The sequence below is a fragment of the Metopolophium dirhodum genome, chromosome 9, assembly GCF_019925205.1.
Source record: "Metopolophium dirhodum isolate CAU chromosome 9, ASM1992520v1, whole genome shotgun sequence".
NCBI classification, from domain to species: Eukaryota; Metazoa; Arthropoda; class Insecta; order Hemiptera; family Aphididae; genus Metopolophium; species Metopolophium dirhodum.
This window is the reverse complement of record NC_083568.1, coordinates 10,548,936-10,576,443: the sequence shown is the minus strand read 5'-3', so window position 1 is coordinate 10,576,443 and position 27,508 is coordinate 10,548,936. Positions and strand designations below refer to the sequence as shown.

The 27,508-nt window shown below is 31.2% G+C and overlaps 2 protein-coding genes across 2 annotated transcripts in view; one reads left to right on the top strand and one right to left on the bottom strand.

The window, feature by feature from the left end:
- Positions 1-11,995: 11,995 nt before the first annotated feature.
- Positions 11,996-12,697, bottom strand: LOC132952451 (uncharacterized). Its single transcript, XM_061024756.1, has 2 exons — positions 12,268-12,697; positions 11,996-12,165 (listed from the first exon to the last, which is right to left on the bottom strand). Exons 1-2 carry the CDS (start codon positions 12,695-12,697, stop codon positions 11,996-11,998), a joined length of 600 nt encoding a protein of 199 aa, XP_060880739.1.
- A 2,278-nt stretch (positions 12,698-14,975) lies between these two features.
- Positions 14,976-27,508, top strand: part of LOC132953099 (ras-related and estrogen-regulated growth inhibitor-like) — an 81,556-nt gene continuing 69,023 nt past the window's right edge. The window contains exons 1-2 of the mRNA XM_061025667.1: positions 14,976-15,484; positions 17,747-17,835. Coding sequence (XP_060881650.1) covers positions 17,775-17,835 — 61 coding nt within the window. The 5' untranslated portion in view covers positions 14,976-15,484; positions 17,747-17,774. The remainder of the gene's footprint in view (positions 15,485-17,746; positions 17,836-27,508) is intronic.

The window sequence follows — 27,508 nt, the reverse complement described above, 5'->3', positions numbered from 1 at the left end:
TGCAGAAATGTCTGAGAGACTATTGTCAAGACGTCAAGTGGACCAACGCTAAACAGTTAATAACGGGTTTCAACAATGATTATTGGTTACCCACAAACAACAAACAATATTAATGTTGTTTTAATTGTTATGTATACAAATATATTGTGATTTGGACATTAGTCGGTATTAATAAATTAATAAAAATTAAATAAACCTACGAATAATGTACTGTCCTTAAAATTCTGACGATTTTAGCGTGATCGGAATCATATCACACATTGTGACATGATTAAGATAAATGTCTAGAGAAGTCTAGATTTAAAATCTACAAATTTCTTTTACACATTTTAGGTATAATTTTTTTTCTCGCAGTTAGGACAGTTAGGTATAACGATTATAAGTTCTAGATTTAGGATCATATTTACGAGATTGTTTTACAGAATAAATTGTTGATTTTAAATACGCGCCTATCAAATCATGTTGTCTTGGAGTGGTCATATGTTAGGTATATAAAAATTAAAAATGTATTGTCGAATCATCATACATCATTATGACTTCTAAATTTAAAAACATCGGAAAAATCAATAAAAAAAAAAATTTTAATTTAAAAAAAAGGCGGGCAAGTGGGTGTTGTTCTGCTGCACAGTATATTACAAATGGGTCACTGTAATGGATAGTGTTAAATTTGAATTCAATGATATAATATCATTTGTATATTTTACAATTTTATTATTCATATGTATATAAGAAATACGATTCTGAGCGAAGACGGTCAGTCATGATATTAGTATATTACTAAGTATATTTGATGATTTATTAATTTATTATAAATGTGAATAAAGTAATTTATATATAACATAAACATTCAGTGACATTTTCATGTATCTACAGTTATTCGTTATTGAATTACAACAAAATAAGAAAATCGCTACATGAGAAATCAAGTGGATATGCAATGTTGTAAAAATATGAACTTCGAAGCATTATTTCGACTTTTTACCTATCGTGTATAAACACAAAAATAAAAAAAAACATCATTGTAAACTAATACATTTATCACTCCGCTCACAATCTAAAATATCAACTTCATTCAATTTTAGTAGGTACTTACTTTACTTTATTTATCAAATATATTTGGCGTTTTAATCTTCTGTTTAATTATTTTATAATTTATACATTATTGATTATCATATTATATAGTATATTGTTTTATTCGACATTTATCTACTACAAAACCTAAAATTAATTAATATTTATTTGTTATTTACCTACTATAGGTACCTAACATAGTAACATTATCAATATTTAACAGCTTAACCGCCATGAGCCCCTTTATGGGCTCTCACTAGTTTACTCTCGACACGGTACGCCACGGGGATTTTTCATAGGTTTACTTGGAAACAGTTTTGACGATTTAAACAAAAATTGATAAAAAAAAAAAAACTAATAATGATATCTGCAAGCTTGTTATGTGTAAGTGGCAACACTGTACATTTTAAATCCGACTAGAAAATACTGATTATTGTGACTCTAAACGAGCTATCGCTGAAAATCGATTTCAGTGAGACCCCGAATGTGGTCTCAATATTCAATCCTAGTAAAGTAGTAATATTTTTGAGAACCCAAATAGATTCTCTTAATCGATTTTAAGTAACTTGAAAAAAAAACCCATGGCGGTCAACTTGTTAAATAAGGTATTAAAATTATAGTATCATAACATTAAAAATAAGTTTTTATATCAAATATTAGGAACCTATACTCCCATTCTGCAAATGTATGCAAGTTAATAAAATAATAACTTTAGTTAGTTAAGTTATGTCAAGTCAACTTTTAGAGAGTAAGCTATAAGTTAATATTTAATTAACATTATATTTTACTCTTAAGTTTAAAGTTAACACGGGAAAAAATATTAGCTTAACTCAGTTAAGCTTATGACACGTGACACGTCTTATAATAATTAATAGTTTGGCATAGCCCGGCATATGTAATATCATACATTGATGGATTTTAAATTACCTAGCCACAACGCCGTGTTTTTGAAATATATCATATTATTCTTATAGAATAATAAATTAATTGTCAAAAACCACTTAAGCTTATTATTAAACAAGTTAAATTAAATTAACAGATTTCGAAAATGTATAATATTGCTTTTATAAAGAATAAATTATAAAGTAGAGACTTTGAACAGATTATTGTAACTTGTTATAATATTTACGACTTTAATATTAGATTATTTTTGGACACAGAAGAAAAAATGATCAACGAATATTTTTCGATTGTTAAATCATGTAATATATAATTATATAATTTAACAGAGCGCAGAAAACGTTCAATGAGTGAGAAAATTAAGAAATTTAGGCTATATAGCCATTGTAGCAGCAGCCAACATGTTGTTGATAGTTGATAATTTTGGAACTCAGTTTTCTTTTCTACGTCCTGATTAATCTTTTCAAGGTCATGGTCAGGCTTTTTTAGTTATTAAATCAGAAGAAAAATAAGATTCGATGCAAAGCGATATGATTATAATTTTATAATTTATAGAACTTGACGACCGTCATCATCTGCCATAATACGTATCTAATGATGTATAATAAATTCGATAGAAGAAATTCAGGAGAAATGTATTAAGGTATAATATAGTTAATACTTCCAGTTTCCGAATAGCTAGGGTATATTTAATATTAAAACGCAAATAGCTAAAAACTCGTATCAAAAATTGTATTTAGGTACCCTGAGGCCTGAATTTAAGTATTCTGTATAGTATCAGTATCCTTCAAGTATCAGTGATCATTCAAATATTCAATATACTCATATAGACAATTCACTGCTAATAATATCAAGTTGTATGGAATGAAGATTATTATAAATTTTCACCATGTTATTAATTGCTTGCAGGTTTTGCATTTACTATTTCCCTATATTGTGATGTATACTATGTAGTGCGACTTGTAAAAGGCTTTAGGCTGGGATATGGATTCTCGCGTATATAATAATATCACAAGAAAAGTATTCAAATTTTCAATATTTTATAAGTAAAGAGATACCTATATCATATTGTATTATTATTGCATTGTCGCATATAGTCACGTTTTCAAAAACAAAAACCTCCAAAACGTGTAAGGGTCATACACAATACGATACTCAGCTATGATGATATGAAATTGAGATTATTTATTTATTTCGTTATACCTATAGCACCTATGCGAAAACCGGCTTTCACATACCTTACTATATAGTTAGTCATGTTAGAATAGTTACTACCATCATATTATGTTGCTATTGTACGAGACAATCTCATTTATAATAATATATACAATATACTATTGCTGTGTATACTAAAAATTTCGTCGTACAAATATAGTTACAATTTACAAAATAAGTGTGTCTTCAAACGAATGTTTTTTTTACCGTGTGCAGCCTGCATTGATGTACATACTTATACAAAGAACAAGGCTGGACATTGGACATGTCGAACCAACAGCAAAATATGTCATCTACAATTTGTGTCATTCAATAGTTGATAGTGTATACAAAATACAAATATAAGAAATTTTTAATTAATAGCTGAACAACTGTTATGTGCATTTTAGAACCTGAGCGAAGCGATGAATGTATTGATTTTACAATGATGTGTGTTTTTTTTTTTTTTTTGTGTGTCTGTCATCACCTTTTAGGACAGTAAAAGTGCTTGGATTTTCTTCAACAGTAACTTTTCTGACAGAAAAGTGAATCTTGTTGGTACTTTGGGGGGGTCAAAAGTATTTCCCAGTAGTTTTCAAAAGCGACGTGAAAAACAAAAGAAAAATTAAGGAAAAACGGGAATTTTTACGCAAAATCTGTTTTTGAGAAAATCGATTTTGGTTTTTGGTGTAACTCTAAAACAAATGACCGTAGGGACATGAAATTTTGACTGAATGTTTATATTAGCATTTTCTTTACACCATAACATTTTGAAAATATTTTGACTCTTTTTGAGCTGCTTACGGACATTGTCAGTTTTCAATTTGTTTAGTTTTTTTTTCTATAAATATCAATAAAATTTTATCTGTTGAGTAAAAAAGCTTGAAAAATTAATAGAAGGCTCCTAGGTTATTGTTTCAAAGTCAGATGAAAAAAATTAAAAATCCTTAGTCACAGTTTTTATTTATAAGCATTTAAAGTTCAAATTTTTACAAAATACGGAAAAATCACGAAAATTAGCAAATTATTTTGAGTTGAGAATTCATAAAAATTTTTCTTTTTAAATCTAAGATTTGAAAATGTAATATAAGATTACTCATAAGTTTGTCTACCTTTATCAAAAAAAAAATGTCTACAAGAAAATTAAATTATATTTTTATGAGCGTCTGAAATTTATATTTTTACAACATTTGATATTCACTCGATTTCTCATGTAACAATTTTCTTATTTTATTATAATTAAAAAACAAATGACTGTAGATACTTGAAAATTTCACTGAATGTGTATATTAGCATTTTCTATACACAATAAAATTTTGAAAATAATTTGACTCTTTTTGAGCTGTTTACGGACATTGTCAGTTTTAAATTTTTTTAGTTTTTAATCGCGTGGCATATTTGAAAATTTACCTATAAGACTACATTTATTTTGTTCTTGTTATTTACATAATTTCATATTTAATTTTATCCACAATAAATATATTTTTAAATATTTAAATACATTTTTTTTTTCAAAAATATGGTTTAAATTTGGGTAAGTATTTAATATTTCATCGTGACGTCGAGTTTTTCGTAAAATATGATAATTTAATTTGTAATTTCAACTGAACGGTTCATTGCTTAATAATTTGTTCAAGTTCGATTAGAATGTAATGAGGATGTATCATGCACTCTTTATCTAGCTCAGGGTAATTTTATTTAATATAAAAATACCAAGTGATTTAAAAACATAGAAAATAATTGTTTGATAGTAAAGACACACGGTTTGCTAAATACATATCTATCGCTACTTATATTCTACCATACTAAAAATGTTGTTACATTTTAAATATTTGTTTGTAAATAATAATTATTACTGTCGATCATATTTTTATCGATTACTACAAACTACCTATATGCGATATTTAAATTACGTTAAAAATGTCATACTTCAAAATTCATAAATGTTCAATAACGGAAATTTGCTGTGATAAAGTTTGATGGGATTTTACTTGACAGCTGATGAAAAAAAAAGATATAACTTTAACACTTAAAATAAACCACTATCTATGGAGTCTATCTTTCCTCCATACAATGTATACAAGTACATGATGCATTCATTTACCTTTTAGTAAGTATGCATAAAACAATATTATTTACTTGGTTATAAGTATTTATACACAAATAAACTAAATAAACTATTATATCTATCGCGTTTTCGAAGAAATAATTTCAAAATAGTTTTCACATCGACAAGTATTTATTAATATTGGGCAGTACTTAAATAATACTTTATAAATTTGTATACATAACATATTTTACATTTTATAATATTACAATAAAATATAGGTTCAATAATTAATATTTTACAAGAATAGTTATTTAGAAAATATATAGAGGTACATAGGTAGATAATGTTTAAAAATGATATTCAGTTTTTACACGCTTGTTCTGCAGTGAACTGGGCCCACGTAATATGTTGGCGGCGGCGGCGGTCGCGGAAACCCGAAGCGAGGGGCTGGCACCCTCACCATTCTCGGGGGGCGTGCAGGCTGCAACGTCGTGTACACGGCCGGGCCGAAGTTTTGCATCGGCAGCGTCGGCGGTGGAAATCTTAAGCGAGCTTCGGCCACGCGTCCCATAGCGAAATTCTGTGGCTGCCACGTCGTGTAGACAGCCGGGCCGAAGTTTTGTACCGGCATAGGCGGTCGCGGAAAGTCGGAGCGAGCGACGGCTACGTTTTCAGTAGCGAAATTCTGTGGCTGCCACGTGGATTTTTGGGAGCGTCGGCCGCGGCGTCGGCGGGGCCGCGATACCGGAAGATCTACTTGCGTGAATGCGTGCCTCTTCATCCTTCCTTCGGTCTCGTCGTTCGCCTTAAACAGAAGAATAATCACATAAATTATTATTTATTACAATGTTATTATTACGAAGTCGGTGTTGCAATTCGCTTGACCAACCGGCGTGTCCTTCGATCTGCAACAGCCACAAACCAGATCAAACCCGGGGTCACCGTTTTCCAGTTCAATCCAGTTTTGGTAAAATTTGCGCACAATATCCGTAATTTTGCGTAAGTTCAACAATACGGTGATCAGCAACAACCGGACGGTGAACTCGTTTACACAGTACATTGTTAGATATAAGTTATAATTGTAGACAAAATATTAGAACGACTAACAGTTGGGCTGCAGAATAACAAATGATGACGTTTTTCAAAAAACCGTTTTAAGGCCTGACTTTATAATATGATATACGTTGTCATGTTTTCTGATTGAAGCCAGAAAACAAAAACGATTTTAAACATAATACTATTATTTAATATCGAAAAATTAAAAATAGGTGGAAATTTAACTGAATTTTAAATCTTCGTACACGCGTACAATATTATTAGATATACAGACAGTCACAAACAGAATCAATGCTAAGGAATAATTTTATAACATCATGCAAATATGAGACGTTGACATAATGGTGTAAGAAAAATCTGGTACCATTAATGAACGCGGTCGAACGCCGAACAGTTTAGCGGAGGCCGGAGACATATGACCACCTTGCGGTAAACCAGCCGTAATATCAACAGTACCAGAACACACACCGTAGTCCGTAGAACTTAAAAAATTGTTTCCTTCCGATACACATAGCTCTAGCCATGAAAGTAACGGTATTATGTATAGCATACATATACATAGTTAAAATATAAAGTTATGATATATATATATATATATAGTTACAATATACGAGTTATATAATACTGGGTATTAGTGTATTACGAATTTATTCAAAAACGAATAACTGTAGAGTGTAGACACATGAAATTTATAATATATGTTTGTTTTATCAATTTCTATATAGATACTTGATAACATTTACAAAATATTTTGACTAGTTTCTTGTTGTTTACGGACATTTTACATTTTTTAGTTTTTTTTTCTATAAATAATATAAAAATATATCACTAATTATGACTTAGGTATAATGTAATTTTAAGTGCAATGGAATTTTTTGACAAACTTAATGATTCAACAACTATTGCGTTAGGTATATTATGTTAGAAATGTAAACTGTCGGTATACTTATAACGGTTTATAACATATAATAATTAGTTTCAATGTTTAATTATTAATTACATTATACATTTAATATTTAACTATTTAAGTAATAACTAATAAGTGTTATGCTGCATGACCACATGGCTTACAATTTACATTTCAGCATTTTACTTTATAAGTCTTAACTTTAATATCAGTTTATCACAGCTTATTGATTTTTCTTTATTATTATCATTAATTAATTAATATTATAATCAATGCTACGATATATGCATAATATAATATGCAAATATTATATTGTTTATAATATACAATATGCAAACCTATTATCTTATAAGACTGTGATCTTAGATAATTATAAATAATGATAAAGGTATAGCCAAATATCGGTAATAATCATAGATATATCTAATATATAAAATTCTCGTGTCACAGTTTTCGTTGCCATATTCCTCCGAAACGGCTTGACAGATTTTGATGAAATTTTTTGTGCATATTCAGTAGGTATGAGAATCGGCTAACATCTATTTTTCATACCCCTAAGTGATAAGGGTTGTCCAGAAAAAAATAAAAGAAGTGCTCAAACAGGGATTTTGATAATTTACGGTAGAAATAATTGTTTATAAATGGTTGCTAAGGTATTGGTTATATATATAAAAAAAAAATAATAGATACAACATACAAAAATACATACAATCCTCAATTTTCACCCTTCTACGATCAACCCTTATTATTTACAAAGGGTTAAATTTGTTTTTTTTTTAATATCGGATTTTAGTACGGTTAGGTTAGGATAGGATTTTGTATAAGCTGATTATATTAATCCATCGTAGGTGGAATTACGTAAAAACGATAAACTTGGTATAACTTTGATACTTTAAAGTTAAATCATACACTTACGTACAGCATGGCGAGGTCCGCGATCTACCGCAGGTAGATTGCCTACCTGATAATATACTGTTGCGAATCAGAATTTTTATTCCGGGCAACAGAAAAATTAAGATAAATTTTGAACACCATACATCGAATATTAAATAACAAATTGAACAAAGTTTGAGTCATATAGAGTTAATACATTTAACGGGCAACGAAGTGCACGGGGTCAGCTAGTAATAATATAATTATTATTGTTCTCTGTATTAAAATGTATTAAAATCGTTTGGTAGCCAGCTTGGTTAGGTTAGGTATAGTCCTCACTATGATTGTATTTGATTAATACAATTTTTTTTTTATTAATGTCAATAAAAAACTATTTATTCGGTCAAAAAACTTAAAAATGTAATACAAAATTAACATAGGCATCATTTTTATTTTTTATAAGCATTTAAAGTTCAAATTTCGTCAAAACCACAGTTAATTTGTAGTTCAAAACTTATAAAATATTAAATGCTAAGGCTAGACAATTTTATACAAAGTTTTTCATACCGTTTGGAAATTGACCTGTTCTGAAAACCTTTTTCGAATGGAGCCGTTTGGGATGCGCCGATTTGTAGCAGTACCGATTTTAACACCTTCTTCAACCACCAATACTTTGAGGAGCTGTATCTCGCAAACCAATCAACAAAAAATAAAAATGTTAACGCGTAAATTTATAAAAAATATGGTTTTATTAATTCATGATATTTTTATTATATGTTACTATTTTAAAACCAAAAGTTGATAGTGGTTACACCAATAAATATAAGGCTGAAAAAAATTTAAATAGTATTCAGTTTTAGAAAAGCATAAATCTAACAGTTAAAAAAAAAATAGTTCAAAAAAAGTTAATGCTTTTCGAAATAATTTGTGTACCCACTTAAACGGATCATCTTGTATAAATATGTAAAAGAACAGCCTTTTTTTATGTTCCCATTTTGTGATGATGCTATTAAACTTTTTTCCAATTTTTTTTCACTGAGTTGTTCCTGAGTGTCACCACGTCACCCGATTTTCAAAATGTTGATTTAAAAGTGTTGAAATCGGTAAAAATAAATTTTTACATGTAATTTGTATATCTATATTCATATAATAATAACAATAGCAGTCTGCCGATAACGTGAAATACGGTACAGCACGGCGGCCCCAGGGTATTCAGCTACCTGTTACGTGACCTTTTTTGTGTGTGTGTGAATTTTATTAACAATCTTACAACTATATCTATCCATCTATCTATCTATATATATATATATATTTTTTTTTTTTATTATTCATTTAAGTAATTTACAATCTTTACAACATTAAGTACAATGAGCAAATAGGATATTTAATTAATATAAAGTAGCAGAATTTAACATTTTTGGGCAGGCACTCAGCAGCACCACCCGACTGAGTACATTTTAGATGTCGTGGTTTTTTTTTTATTTTAGTTGGTCTCTAGGCCACTGTCTATTGAGTCTTCTAATTACATTGCCAGGAAGTGAAGTGGAAGAAAGTTTCTTTATTTATGGATTACTGTGAGAGTTTAAGTTGGAGAGAAATATCTATATATTTATATATATTAATTATAAATTTCCCTTGGACGCTGCATCACGCGTGAATGGATGCACCGATTTGGCTAATTATTTTCTTGTTCATAATATTGTCAGGAGAAGGTTCTTAATTCTTAAGTAAGATCATTTTAAGAAAATCCACTGGAAAAGTAGGAAATCAGGATGTGCCATATGTCCAGTAAGTTCAAAAACTAAATAATAATATATTTTTGTTTATTGTAAGGTTGTTATTGGTCATGATTCAATAATGAATATAATGTTAGACCTGTAGATATACAGCTTAGTAAAAATGGTATTCCCAAGACTAATTTTTCGACATACACACATCATAATATTAACGTACTAATAAAACATTACATACTTATGAGTAGGGCTGTGAATTTAATGCACTAAAAAACCTTATAAAATGTCAAAAATATGCACTTAAAATGCAAAATATGCACTTAAAATGCAAAAAAAAAAGGAGTATAAAATGCCAAAAATTATAGTATAAAATTTATATTAATATTGGGTACAGGATATTAAACATTATTACAAAAAAGTGTTTATTTAAAAAAAAAAAATAATAATAAAAATGTTGATTGAATTTGAATTTACATTTGCATTAAGTTAATGCTATTCACCTGAAACATATAAAAAAATTCGAATTTAACACCATCCATTACAGTGACCCACTTGTAACCTACTGTACAGCAGAGCGACATCCACTTATCCACCTTTTTTAAAATTATTTTGTATTAACTATATACTATTCGACTATATTAACGTTCGCACGTTCTACAAATACATATTGTTATTTAGAACCCTCGTATAGTATAGTTTATAAAACTGTCCATGTCGTTCCCGCCGCGGTGTAATGCGTTATTTTATGATTTATTCAACAGTTTTCGTCTCCTTTAGTGTTTGATGGCTTAAATATTTCTTGGTACGTATTATAATATCCGTGTAGAGTTTATACTACGTTTATACTCTTTATAATTAACTAACGAATTTTTTATTTAAATTATATATTTTAACGATTTTTTAGTCGTTAAATCTGTAACAATTGATTAGGTATACACTCGACAAAACGAAAAAAAAAGAAACAATATTTTTTTGTTTTCACAAAATTTATTTATTAATAACAAAAACAAAAAATAATACTAAAATGTATAAACAATATTTTTCAAAATAGAAATAGTATTTTGATTGAAAAAAATTAGCACATTGGCTATCAATAATATATTAAATGTTCATAATATCAAAAGGACCGAGAATAAGAAAAAAAAAATCGAAATTTACAATATATGAACAATTAGACAATTTGAAATAATTTAAAGAAATAAAAAGAAAAAAAAATACGTCGGGCAGGACACAATCAACAAGGGGGAGAGGATGCAAGATGGCGAATTTTGGTGCGGATATATGCAATGTTATTGGCCACTGGTCACCTCTGCACGTTCTCACGACTTGTCCCGCGGGTTGCCGAGTATGTCGCAGGCGCGTTTGCTCGGACGCTTGACGACCTTGCTCAGCCGGCGAGGCCAAACCGATCCGACCGCGGAGCGACCACGGATGTCGGCGACGAACAGCAGCGATGTTATAGTATAGTATAGTGCGCGATGTTGTGCGCGTTGACGGTCGACGGCGCGACGACTCTGCCGACGGACGGCGAAGACCAAGACACAGAGCGAGTGAATCGAGATTTTGTGCTGCGGAACCGGCAGAGACGAGCGAAGCGGCCAATGTGGTATTACCGTGGGTCGAAAAGGCGAGAGTCAGCGGACCGCAGCGCGATCCTCAACTCTCGGTAATTTTCGCCCTGACGTTGTCCCTTCGGCCGCTTCTTCGTTCCGCCGCCGCGGTGGTGAAGTCGCGTGCCGCCAGACCCTGAAACCGTTAAGTTTCCTTGGATCCGGCGACGCTGACGTCCCCGTGTTCCTAGCACGCAAATCTCCATACCACTCACCCCGTGCCAAGGTCTCCGCCGCTGCCGACGTACCGAGTCGCCATCGCCGTCGTCATCGTCGGTGTACCGTCGGGGCGGAATTGTTGCCCGCGCTGGTACCTTTACTACTAGCCGCTGTGTCGTCGCCGTCGTCCGTCGCCGCCGCCGCTCCACGTGACAGTAACTGCAGCCGGGCGCTCGCCGAGCCGCCAGAGGGTCTCGCGCGTCAAAGACGACCGAGCGCGCTACACCCGCGAACAACCCGTCGCGCCGCGGGTGACCGGAGAACGTGCGTGGGTGACTTACCGCCGCGCACCGTCCGTGCTCTTTCTCACATCCTCCCCTCCTCTGTGTCGCCGTCATCCTGCCCGTCGTCTACGGCCAAGGGGTGAGTTGCGGACGGGTTCTCATCGGCAGCAGCACAGAGCCCGGAAGAAGCGTCTCATGCTTTTCCACCTCGTACGAGGTGGATCGATTTTTCCGGGTGCTGCTGCCGGGTCCAGCCAACCGACCAGCTCACCAAGACTATTTTTTACAACTATACCCCTGGCCGGCTCAATTTTCTCATCCAACACGTCTTCTGTACGCAAAACGTCGTCGAGCGGTCCGCCCTCAGGAGTCGGAGTGGGATCGACAGGCCACGACTCCGAGGACGGCGCGTCCCCACACGACGACGTACAGCTGCTCGCCAACAGAACGGAATGGTTCTCTTCTGCTTCCGAAATTTTCGAATTGTCGTCTTCCTGGACAGTGGTGTTGTTGTCGAGCGGTGCTGCCTCTGGGATCGGAGCAAGCTCCGACTCTGCTGCAGATGACAGCGCATCGCCGCTCGGCAATCCATCACTGTGCAAGGAGACGGACTCCTCGGCGTCTTCGTCGAACTCCTGTCCATCTGCGCCTCCAAGAATCGGATTTTGTCCTTCAGGCTCCGACTCCGGGGTCTGATCGTCGCCACTCGCAGTAGTAGCGCCCGAATCAATGGCAGACAGAAGAAGGGTAACTAAACCCACGAGATATTCGTCTGTTTCGTCAGCGTAAGTGCCATCCATAATGTTGACAACAATGTCTTCTAAGATTTCGAGCAAGATGTTATAATAGTTAGTTGCCATCTTTTGTTTGAGCGAAGATAATATGTATACGTGTACGTTGGGATTTAATCGAGAATTGCTAATGAGCTAAATACAAATCGTCCAACACAGAGACCGATCTCCGAGAAAATCTCCCAGACGACGACGACGACATGTATTACTACTAGCCGGCTAGTAATATGTTTATCGTTCTCGTCGGCCCGCAGCATTAGAATTTCGAGCGCGTTAATTTTTCTAAAGACCATTATTGATATAATAATATTATACCTCAAGTTGGGGCAAAAAATGTAGAATATTTGTATAATTTATTTAATATGTCACTTGTATGAAAATATCACAATATTGTTACTATTTTTGACGAACTATGTGTAGGTTTTAATGTATTTATTTTATATTGTGGATACCAGTGTGCAGTGGAATTTACACTTGGTAAATAGATGTATGGGTAATGGGCATAAAACACCTTTATAATAAAATACACAACCGAACATAACTTACACATTTCTCCCTGTATACTCAAAATCCATAATATAGCTTAATAAAACAAGAAATTTATTTTATGGATACCCTTCTTTACAATGTTTGTGTTATAATTTTATCAATAGGGCTGTGAATTTAATGCACTAAAAACCTTAAAAAATGCATTAAAAATGTCAAAAATATGCAATAAAATATGCACTTAAAATGCAAAAAAAAAGGAATATAAAATGCCAAAAATTATAGTATAATATTGTACCATCTGTACTAAAAATATCACCGCCAAATTCATTGACTTACTTTCGTAATGTTGATGAGAAAAGCGGTTTTGATTTCGGCATTTTACTGTTAACACACTTCACTGTACACTCGCGAACGCCGAATAGGTACCACAATAACTTATCTAAGTTATCTAGTTGTCTAGCAATTGCCTTATTATATCGAATCGTTATCTTTACCTAACCCGTATATAGCGTGTGACTTGTGTAAAATATTATTTAATAAAATATAAATTTGACATAATATATACAGCCCGTGTAAAATAAAAAAAAAATGTTTTCAAACAAGTCAATTGACGGAATTTGATTAAAAATACTAGAAAATGAACTAAAAAAGCAAAATATGACCTAAAAATGCGAAAAAATGACCTAAGAAATTAAAAACGTCAAAAAATGCAAAAATATGCAAAATAAAAGTTTCATAGATGGATTTGTTATTACATAATTCAAATTATGTACTCACAAAGCTATGTTTTACAATCACCAAATAAAAATGCACTTTCCTATGAATTCACAGCCCTACTTATGAGTTATAATATTGCCAATGTATTACCTATAAGTACATATAATAACCTATGTAATACATATGTATTTAATGTAATAACCTATGTAATACATATGTATTTCACCTGCAGGGGTAACTTTTGGCCGGGCAACGCCGGGTGGGACAGCTAGTTAAACAATAAGATATGTAGAATTAGATAGATAGGTGTCTAGAATTTGAATCGATCCATTTCGACACTTACATCCATTGGCGCAACTAGTGAGGGGGGACTAAGAATTAGCCCCCTACAAATATTCCTTATTAATTTAGATATAAGCCTCTTATGGGTTATTTTAAATAAATAGTTTTGTTAGCCCCCCCCCCAAGAATTTTAACCCTAGTTGCGCCTATGCTTACATCACATACAAAAAATGTGCTATATCTCACAATTGAAAGATAAAATAAGTTATAAACATGCTGTGAATTATTATGAAGGTTGGATACCTTTAATTATTTCTGTGGTTTGATTTTAACACTTTTAAATTTATAAAAAGTTATGCCCTATATTTTACTGCATATATATCAATTTAAACGAATCTTCAAGAGATTTAAATTGATTTTTTTACTTTGTTTATAGCGCAAATAATTTAAAAAAGCAACTCTTTTTAATTATTTCTTTGTAAGATTAAATAGATAAATAAATGCATATTATATTAGATGCTATTTATTTTGTTAATATTTATTAAATATAAGCAGGTATGGAAAACAATTTAGTTTTTACTTTTCCACACCATATTTGAGTGTTTTTTCAGTGTATAAAATGCTTGAAATGTCGTGCTTTTTTGGGACTTTAATATTATGTCCTCTGCCCTTATCATAATACTAAATAGTTTTACGTAAATGTCGCGCGGGAAAATCGTCGAGGGGCGGACCACCGGTGCACTGTCGTCGTCCGCGGACGGATGCGATTGGCCCCGACCGGCAACGCGGCAGCGCTTCCACGACGTTACCGCCGCCGCTTTTTTACGTTACCCTTACTTTTTTGTCCGTCGACGTGATCAGTCGCAACGTGTTCGTCGCGAAGTTTGGTCGCCCGTTTAGATTGTGTGCGTGTGTGCCTGTGTGCGCGTGTGCAGGTGAGACAACGGTGATATATTATTAGTCGGCCGTTCTCGTTATCATTCATTCGCAACGTGTTCGTCGCGACATTTGGTCGCCTGTGTAGGTTGTGTGTGTGTGCAGCTTGCTGGCGAGACAACGGTGTTATATTTTAATTAATATAGTTCCCGCCCGTATTAGTCGTTCGTATGTTATAGTTTTCGCGACAGTTAAAAAAAAAAAAAATAAAAGAGTTTAATTTCGTAAAACGCATGACGAATTTTCACCGTTCACTGCCGCCTCACCGCCTCGTAATATCCGACAAAAATGTCATAGACATCGCGGAGAAGATTGATTGACGGTTGATCCAGCACACTCGTACATCATATTATACTGTATAATAATATAATATATATATCAACAACAATACCGCATCGCATTGACGGAGTGCCCATATACTTAATAACCTAGGTAAGCACTTTCTATAATATTAAATAATTATAATATAATTTAGGTATATACACATATTATGGTATTTCCGTTTTAATTTTTAAAAACTGTCAACGGTTTTATCATATTATACATTTTTACATAATACCGTTTTGTGTGCAATGTAATATGTATTATGTATTACCTATATAGTATACATCTCGTTAAACTAATTTTGTGTCAATTTCTGAGTTTTTGATATAAAATGCTTTTCGAAAATTCTAGTTTGAAATAAATCTAATTGAAATATATCTTTTACCATAACATCCTGGTTATTATTTATTTTTTAAATGACAATCTATATTTATTGTTTCACAATTAGAAGTAAACTACTTACCTAAAGTTATGGTGAACTGAGTTTTAGAACACTACTTTAGCGGGGTATACTTTGCCATTTTACTCTTTAACTAAGTACCCATAGGTATAGATGATTATTCATAAATAAAACTATTTGTTCAATATTCGATATTTATAGTTTATACATCAAAATATAAGAAAAGTATTCCGTTTCTGATTATGAAATTAAAAATATAGGTAGGTAACTAGATTTACATTAGATAAATTAAAAATATTAATATTTCCAACTATAACAACTAACAAGAATAATATATTGAAAACGTAGTCTCAAAAGTCGAAGGTATACTCAATAAGTACATAAACTATATACAATTTTTAAAAAATCGACTTATTAAATTAGTGTATCCAGATAAACTAGAACAGACTGTAATCGATGTATTATAATATCTATGATTATCATGTTATGGTCTATTATATTGTTCGTAGGTAGATATATATTGATCGAAATAAATTTAATTACTACAGAGCGAAAGACAACTAGTTTTACAATAATAAAATAAGCACCTATCCGGATAGAATATAATTATTATATAGGATATACTTACATTAACATTATTTTTTTGAAATTGTAAAAAGAAGCTAATTATTTGCCAAACACCTATGTCTTATATGCAATAAAAATAATCACCTTAATTTTAAAGGTATAATAGTATAATATTTTGTTATTAAATTAATTGTAATTATTAGTTTTAAAAATTGTATGTTTAATGAAACTTAGCAGTTATAAAAAAAATGGTTTTCACTATTATAATTTATATTGGGTATAGTAAGTGGTAGCCGGTAGGTTAGTATGTAATAATAAATAATTTAACATTGTTCACTTCAAAATAAATAAATTGAACAATTATATAATACGCTAGGTGATTTTAAAACCGTCTACTATGAATGATTAATCATTTTTAGATTTGTCCATAGAGAAACTAACCTTATGATTAATTGTATATCCTATGGCATTATATTAAGTATCCATGTATATCGTTCGAAATTGATTCGACCTCGTATTCCGTTTTATAATCATTCAATACTTAAAATTGTTATGGATCTTATTTTAATATCGGATAGGTATAGTGGCGCCGAACAAGATCTCTAAGTGGGAGTTTGTAGGTACCTATAGTGATCAAGGGGGGTCGGAACTGTTGTGGATATTAAACAGTTTAGTAAATTTACAGTTATTAAAATAAATTTTAGTATGTATATAGTATATTGTACATTGTAGTAGTCCCCGACTTGTCATAGGTTATTGTGGCGTGATAGGTGAATAGGTAGGTTTACCTACTTTATATTTTAGATTTTTCAATACCAAATACCAATTATACTTACTTATATATATATATATATATTTAAATTATATATGATTGTTTCTAATTTATATTTATTTAATAATATTTTTGCTTACATAAACTATTTGAAAAAAACTTTATAATATAATATAGGTACGTAAGTTAATATTCTACACATGTTTGAATATTTATTTTATTTAAATTACATAGTGCTCATGTGTTAATTTATAAAAATAATAACTTATCTTGAAAAACAAACAAAACTAATATATAAGTATTTAAGTATTAATCACGCAAGTCTCAATTATACTATAATTTTATGTAAAGGGGATTTGAAACTGTGCGATAATAGCAGTTTAACTAATAATATAAACTGTACCTACATTTTAAATATATTATATGTACTAATTAATAATAATTATTATAATTAGACATATATTTGATAAATATGTGAACACTATATTAAAGTACAATAAGTACATTTTCCAAGTTTAAAGACCTATGTTTTTTAATTTAGGACAATTATTTTTAAGAATAATATATTGAATTGTTGTCTAAAATATACAGCGAATTATAAAAATAATAATTTTTTTCTTTTATATTTCAGTTAAACTATACTTTCCATTGACATAAATATGACGAATATTGGACGTATCCGGACTGTAGTATTGGGAAGTTCTCGCGTTGGGAAATCTGGTAAGATATTTCAATATAACTAAATAAATTCGTAAATAATGTGGCCTATTAAAATAATGAAAATGAAAGTCATTTTTAAGTATATCAAAAGTTGATAGAAGTACAGTTATTGGTTTTAGTTACAGGTCACTACCAAAAATATTTAAATTCTTGTTACAATATGTATAATGTAAATTATATTATTATGTATTTTAATTTGTAAAGTCAATTTTTAAATTTCAAATTTTCATAGTTCAATTTTCAATCGTAACTCTATTCCAACCTAACCTCATTGTTTAAACTTTTGATGGATCTCCCGCTATAGCTATGTATTTAAAAAAACTATTTTATCAAATAAGTAGGTATACTTACATAAAAAGTATAGTAAAATATGATTTCGTATTGTCGTTTACTATACATACACGCTTTAGTATAGGTAGCTGTATTTTAAAAGGTCTCGTACAGTCACGTAGGCAGTGAGTAGAAACATAAGTGCAATAAAGTTAATCGTTAATGCAACTGTACACTATTTACAATAATAATAATTATTAAAATATCTAAGTGTGAAATGTATTTCATTATAAATAATAGTTACTGCATCACCTGAAAACGCGTTAGTGCGTACTATACTTATAAACAATTATCTTTACGCTATATGTATAGACAAAGTCTAGAGTTCTAGACGATTGGTTAGAATTCTTAGTGCGCGCATGTGTTTATACGTGCCGCCGTGCCGGAACCTAATATGGAAACAATGACGATACGTAATATTTCAACATATTTTGTGCTAATAAGACGGTAACGACCAACGGTAGTTTGTAATTTTGGTAGAGAAGACCATAGTATAATTAAAATCAGAATTATGTATTGTATTGACCTTAATACTGTAGGTTATTAGTTATTAGTTATTAGTTATTACTATTATAGAAGTTGGTATGAGATAGGTTTTTGATTTTCATCGGCAATAATAAATAATTGAGTCAATCGAGTAATGTTGTGAAAATTGAAAATGTGCCGCAATCGAATGAACCGCGTGACTATGGACAATTTGTATTAGCATATTGTGTAGTGTTTTATTCCCTGGCGTGTGTGTGTGTTTGCAATCAAATAGTACCTACGTCGTACTGAAGCGTAGATATGTATACAGTGGATACTGGATAATGCGAAATGCAATTATTCTATTTCTATCGTCATGCGCTGCACTTACAGGACAATAACGACGGTATATTATTTTAAAATTTGCTCCATTTGGGCATCCTTGTCAAACAAGGTGTATTGATAGGTCTATCTATATTTATACCTATCTTTTCGCAGCAAGTTACGACAACTTAATTATTATAAGATATCGCGCATGGTATGTCGGTACCTAGTCGGTATATTACTCATACTTTTGTGTATGCAGTAATTAATTATTGTATGACATTCTCAAAGTTTGCATAATTTATCTTATTCATCACATTTGATCCGATTTAAACTTTTGTTGGTAAATGCTGTACAATAAGATATTATATTATTATATCATCGTTAATACTAAATTGTAAAATATATAACACGTACACTGCAGGTAATAAATACGGTCTTTCATCGGATACTATACCTAACATATAGACCATGATTAAATCTGCAAAAAGTATAACAAAGTGGTTCTTTTAAAAACCTGAGAGTTGTAAAATTGAACTATTAGGTTTAGGATTTACCTATATGTATAACGTTTTAACAATTATATAGATGTCCGAATGTCCGACACATACTTATGTGGTATGTGATGCTGTGCCAATTTCATTTTTGACAACGGGCAGATTGCAAACCATAAAAAAAAGAGAGCGAGGTCATTGTTTTTACGTCGTGTTCGTATTTTTGAGCTACAGCATATGCAAAAAATAATATTGAAGATGACAATTTATAAAATGATTTTTAACGTTAATAATACGTTACATACGTTTCATATATATTAACTCCTATTAACTATTAATATTTTTGTTTTGTGGAATTCATTAAGAGTATTATAAAATATAACTAAAAAGTTGCTCAAGGATTTAGAGAGGAAAATTAAAAACGTGTAGGTACTTCAAGTACTTGTAAAAGCATTGTCGATATAACATTAGATAATTTTAAATTATTACATATTCATGTAATGATCACAGATTACTGAGAATTAAGCAGCAATTTGTGACAACCGCTTTACTTAATTAGTTAAACTGGTTTTAATTCATAAAATATAAATATTAAATTGTAACAAAAAAATTATATGAATTATGCAAAATTGTTATTTCTTACAATCAAATTAAATATTATTAGTTTAATATAGGTATTAGGTATTTTTACATTATTCACCTTGTAATTTGTATACTATAATGGCTATTGGAGCCAATAACTATAATAGGGACTTCAGTAAGTTGTTCTCGAAAATTATCATAATATTTTTACTAGACATTTTCATACATACAAATTGACGAACGCATAAATCACAACTGTATTTTTTATATACACTGTTGAAGTCTTGACCTCTCTGCGGTGTAGTAATAAAATATATAGTTTGCACAATTAAAACCATGTACATAGGCGCATAGCTGGTATATTATGTTCTCATATTATAATTTATATATATATTGACGTCCGACAGTATATAATATTATAGTGTACCTATAGACAATGCACATATTTTACTTAATCTATGACCATATTACCATAACAATGTTTTAATATTATAAACGGGGAAATTATGGATTATGAAAAACGATTACAAGATAAGATTTTATTTTCAATTGGGAGATCTCCGGATTTGAATGGTACGAACATTAAGTAGGTAGTTAATAAATATAATAATATTTAATTCACTCTCGTCGCTGACAATAATTATAATTTAGTAGTGCCTTCGAAAACCCACGCGGTATCATTAAAAACTTGCGATATGGGCAATTATTACGGTGTCTACAAAGTGCACGTGTCATACCTCATAGTCTATCGTTAAAAAGGTAGGTAATATTAAATATAAATATTAAATCTACTGTCCCAGCATAATATTATACTGCAACGCACGATGAATGCGACGTCAATCAAATCGGCATCGGATGACCGGCGCGTGCGAACACAACTGCACATAAGTACCTCACACACACACACACACACACACACACACACACTCACACTATGCATTATTAATACTTATTTAATAATCACCATCATTGTCTGACCACCTACATATAATAATAATAATAATAATATTGTTATTATTTATTACACACGTCCGACAGCTGGTTGGCTGGCAGTGAATACTGTAAGTCGCGGGAGGCCGGCACGCGTTTCAAACCGTCCGTTGGATGACCGTAGGGATCTATCCTTTCAAAGTGTGCTCGTTCCGCCGTTGTCGTCGCTCTACATACCCGCTGCGCCTATTATTATGTTCGAATTCGATCGCGTCGAGTATTTATTAAAACTTTATTGTCTCGTCTTCAAGAGGAAAAAAAAACGCGTTTTTCCACGGGTGGGTTATATATTTATAATACGTGTTTGTGTATCGCGGGAAACATGTATCATGTATAATATGCACAGGTATGGTTAGATTAGGTAGGTTACGTCGAGTGACCCGTAGAGGTTCTCGAAAATATATGGGTCAAATCATTATACGACGCGCGTATATACCTATAATTACTAGGCGCCTGCTACAAAACGCCGCCTCGGAGCAGGCTGGTCGCCGTCGTGCCACAGAGTTCCGCGATACCGCGCGTTAGATAACCTAATAATTACTGCGTTGATAGGAGGTTGTGGGAACCCGCCCCGCTCCGCCCGTCGCGTCGTCATCGTCGATACCTTACAATATAATATACATGATGTATATCGATATAAGTATAATAATATATATATATATATATATATATAATAAACGTGTTGTATATTATAAAGCGCCAGCCGCAGTAAATTGCTAATTCTGACATTGGCAGTGTGACGGCGGCGCGGCGTGGATGTCGAGACGTCCGTCACGCCGTTTGCGAAATTTGTTTTGCATGGAGGAAAACGTAGATACAAAATTGTTTTATCTTTATAAACCGGAATCGCGTGAACGTTTTTCACGTCTGAAAGTATCGTGCGATTACCTACTATATAGTAATATACCATCCGGGTTCGCGGGGAAAACTCCTCTTTTTATAATATATTGAAATGTTATCAGCATTGTTATATGAATTTATGATAAAAACTATGTCAATATAAATTTGCGTAATTTATCAGTACTAATGAACTATTATTATTTCTAAGCAGCTGTCAAATACGGTTTGATTAGGTATAGTAACGACGTAATGGGTTTAATATCGTAGTTGTAGAATTCAAAGATACAAGCTGGGAATGGAGCTGGTCTATGAAGGAGGAAAGCCTTATAAAATGATTAACGTTTTTCTTCTCTTAATTTTTATCACTGATATAATAAAATTAATATGCGCAAGTGCAGTGTGACACACTGACTACGTTATTCATCAGTTATTACGTAGCGTTACATATACATATAGGTTCATCGTTCATAGATAGTCCTGTATTCACATATTAAATAGTGATATTATATTATAGAGTTGAATAATAAAATGATAAAATATGTTTTTATATTTTGATCACTTCATATACAATATTATTATTATATACGTTTGCGCGTGTTCGGAATAATTTATTATAAAACCATATTATATTATATTTTATGCATGTAATACTATTACATTACCCTTTGTACGTATATAGGTAGGTACTATTCGATTACTATGTCATTCAAACTACGGGCGTGTGTGACCCAAACCGATTGTATTTTGATATTAAGAAAAATGTGCATGTGAATGTGACGCCCATGCGTGAAACCGTGAAAGGAAATACGAATCTATATATGTATAGGTACGATTCTATGACGATATCGCGGTTAGAATAATTTTCCCATCAGCGTATATAACGAAGATATGTTTACAGATTAATTCAATAGCTGGATATTTAAAATAAATACATTTCATAATGAATTCGATCGGTGTCGTTATTTTTTTTTTTGTATCGGTTTTATTATTTTTTTTTTATTAAAAATACTAATTTACTATTTGTGTATCCCTGTATATATATAAAAGAAAGTTATTGTTAAAAATTACAAACAATATTCGACTAGTTTATTCAAAAATGATTATTTTTTTCCAAAATTTATAAATATTACTATACTGAATAATCATACGCACGAAGGTATTCGAATTTAAATTAACTGAATACTGCGTTTTCAAGACTATTATTATTAAATTGTCGGGAATCCTACACATCTCAACATGTTATAGTAATGACCCTATTAAAAATTATCTACCGGTCGAATAATTACGGTGATTTTGGTGTTTTATATTGATGTATTATAATATGATATACGAATATATAATTACCTCTCATGTAGATTGTAGGTAGGTATGCGTCACAAGTTACAAGTATGATACCTATTTAATTTTTATTTAGCGCGTATAGCAATAACGTGCTTTTAAAGGTGAACTAATTAACGCTCAGAATATAATATCATGTAGGTATGTATACTGGCGGTATGCGATATATAGGTATTTTTGTATTTTCAAATTGAGTGTTTCGTCCACACAGTTTGGCACCTAAGCCAGTATTATATATATAAATATACACAATTCCCGGTGCATAAACTCGTGGGGTAAAGTAAACAATATATATGAAACATATCGTTTGCGTAGGTGTATATACTATCATTGCTCAACAAACCGAAAAAAGGACATTTTATCTCGTCGCGGGTGCACGAACTTATACCTATACGCGTGGGCAGTCGCAATAGAGTCTTGCACTCTTGCACACTGATTTTTTTCGGCGTCTGGCGTTTGAATTGAGGACACAATATATATGTGTAATGTGCGTACCTATATATATAACACAAACAGCACACTATGTGCCTCAGATTAAAATGTATTATATAATATTAAGGTAAATGTGTACACGTTATATTTCGGGTATAACCAATATACTTACGATTCGCGAAAATTTGATTAGCCGATGCTTGAGTTCGGGGGAGGGAGGGCTGACCCGACTAGAGGGGGTAAGAAACCCCATCCGAAAAATCCTTATTTTATATGGCTCCGTGTCGATAAATATATTCGTGTATTTAGTCCCACGCTCGATAATACGCGTGTACCTCAATTGCGGCGAGTGTTATATTATTAATTGTTTTGAACGGCCGTACGAAATAATATATTACTTGGATCGAATGAAGCGTTATTATATTACTATATACGGATATAATATTTTATTTATATCAGAACTTTCCTCTTTAATTACTCCCCTCATTACGCTCCTTTCAGCTGTTCTAAATAAACAGCTTGTTCCATAGTCCGATACTCTGATTACCTTTCTTATCACATAATTAAATTGAATTAAAATATTTTTAATTGCCAGTTTTGTAAATTTTACATTTTGGTCTGTATCAAATAATTGTAATGTTTAATTTTGTACCTGTTCAACTGTAATTGTCGAGCTATCATAGTTTCTACTAATAGCTAATAAAAAAAAATTAAAAAAAAAAAAAAATTATATTATGAGTGTACGGTTACCATAGGTAGATGATATACCTATATATTATAACATATTGTGCGTGTGCACAAATCTAAAATGTGCGAAATGACGCGTCGCACGCTCACAACGGCTTCCGGCGGCAATATGCGGTATCAAATGTGTAATGTAAAGAATAATAATAATATGTAATAATAATAATAAAATGAAAGAGAAGCGTCGGCAACGGAGTGGGGGACCGGCGGTAGCTGCTGCGGCTTCACGGCGATCGCCTACAGGGGCTAAACGTCACCCGGAGCGCGCGCGATTTGCATACAGCACGAATAAATAAAAAAAAAAATAATAATAATAATATTCCGGTCTTTAGCCGCTCTTCGTGCATCGTATAACGATAAATGATCATAATAATAAAAATAATAGTAATGATAATAATGATAATAATAATAATAATCGATTGTTGCAAAACCGCATGCACTCGAGTGAGAGAAGATGATAATCGCCCGAGAGTTCTGTTTTTTACACATATTATCTGCCGCCGTCGCAGCCTACCTACTCGGCGGAAGATAAAAATCGACCGATTTCCTATTTCGAACGTCCTCGGGGCTCCTCGTCTTCGGTCAGTCCCGTTTTTCGCTGCTGACGAACGGCAAAGACCGGTTTGCTGATTTTTTATTTTTTATTTCCTTCCCGCGTACGAATGCGTACAATAATAGTAGACACGCGTTATATTATTATGTATAACGTGTGGATTTCTCACGCATACAATTGACGCCTTGACCGTGTACATTTCGACGTTGTTATTGTATTAAATAATTACGATTTAAGGTAAAACTCACCAAACGCATAAATCACTTAAATAATGTTTATGCAAACTAGTATTTATATTATATATATATATATATTTTTTTTTCTCAACTGCTAAAGATAATAATTTATTTTATTATTATCGACGTACGATTGTCGCCCGCAATATGTTGCGGGAGATATATAAATTGATGTAATTAAGTTATTATTTTTTTTTTCAAAACGTTTATTTGAAAGCTTCCGCTTGTATTATAATTTCTTGCTTTTTTAACTAACCTATATATTCCTTTATAGATCGCCAGAGACGGAGCCGATTTAAAATTATTCATATATGTTTATTTTATAATATGTGAACGTCTATAATATAGTGTCGATGCAGTGTTATTAACATTTACAAGTGCCTAAATGCATTAGATCTAGTCTAACGATTGCAGTAGATATCACATTTTTATCAATTCGTTTACATTTTATTAAACGCTATTGTGATTTTTCTTATTCATTTTACTAAACTATAAAAATAATTCGTTAGAAATTAGGATAACTCAAATGTAGGTTAATATTTTATAATAACATCTTTGTATACATTGGAATGCTGTGAAACATATGCTAATTTCGTGGAATTTAATAGCACAAAATTGACTTCATAAAATTTTAATATCGGGTGTATAATATACATTACATACATGTATAAACTACTGATTCAACATTGTATAATTACAAAATTAAACAACAATAATATCTTTGACAAATGTAAGCTCTGTATATTCTATAAAATATTCTTCCAGAATCTAAAATTGAATAGATCAATTTCAGTGCTCCTTTCACGTAATACTTTAAACGGATTATCTAGAAATAACTGATATGTTTAATAATGTATAAAACATTTATGCATGCACATGATATATTTCATATAATTAATATTTTTTATTTATACAATACTTATAATACTTTTACTTTATAGTGTTGATTAATGATGATAATAATTACTCACTCCCTGGTGGCCTAGTTACTGATAAATAATAAATATTTACATTTTTCTGGAGTTTATATACATGCGGTTATATAATATTTGTCACTTGAGCAAATAACGTATTGCAGAAAATGAAATGTAAATTGCGTTATATTTATTTTATAGTATAGAATCTATACAGTTCGAGACGTTCAAGTGTATATAGCTAGAATAATTTTAGAAGTTACAGTAGTTACAATTATATTCCAACTAATAAGATTTAAGTTATAACTAGGAGGTACCTAAATTTATAATATAAATGTATATACATCGTATACAAATTATACAATATAACCATTGTTTGTTATAGGAAGATCTCTAATTATTTTGGATATAAATTTTCATGATTTTATTATTGGTGTACCTGTATATTATATTGGCCATCTGATGGCCTATTGATCATTAGGCAAGTACACTAAGTACATACTATATAAGATATTTACACATTATAAGCATATTGATCATTATGATATATGTTTAGTTATAGTGTAGTTACAGGCAATACCCTTTTAATACATTTATACGACATAAAATTGATGATTAAATATTCATGTTGTATAACTAAACTTAATTTATTATATGTAACTAAAACACTAAAGGTATTTATCCACATTGGTCTATATGGTATATTATATTGTATATAATATATACACAAAGAATAGTATAGGTATAGTATTGCAATTTTCAGAAAATTATGCATATTGCACATTATACATATAGTTATTAGTTGTATTATTTGATTGAAAAATTACATTTTTTTAGAATAATATGAGGTATTTAGTACTAACTTTATATAGATATTATTAAACATAATACAACTTAAAATTATTCAAAAATATTTTAATCATCAGCTTTTATGTATAAAGCATCGTTAAATAACTAAAGCTCGTTCTATCTAATGATGTTCTCTTTGGTGTTGGGACATGTGTCACTTAAGAGTTCAGCATTAGTATTTTGTGTTTATTCAGTTTGTATTGCGTATGTTGCATTGCTGCCGTGCTTGAAGCTGATGTAGTGTTTTTTACTATTACATATTAGGTACCTATATTATATTAACAATAATTATTATACTATTTTTATGTTTTATGTTAAATTTAAAATTTTTTTTTTTCTTATTATATTACGATTTACGAAAATATATTGACATATTTTACCACAAAAACGTTGTTGTGCCCCTTAACTTGTCTATAAGCATGCCATAACTTAAGTTAAAATAATAACGGTAAATAGTTGACGCAAATAAATTTAATAAACTGAATATATAATATATTTATATATATAATATATATACTACATTATTATATACTACTATAATTATTTTAATACATCTAAATATGAAATTATTTACATACATGA

Coding starts and splice junctions, on each gene's coding strand:
- LOC132952451 (XM_061024756.1), bottom strand. CDS start 12,697: ATGGCAACTAACTATTATAACATCTTGCTCGAAATCTTAGAAGACATT. Junction 12,166..12,267: donor CGTTCTGTTGGCGAGCAGCT/GTACGTCGTCGT, acceptor TGCGTACAGAAG/ACGTGTTGGATGAGAAAATT.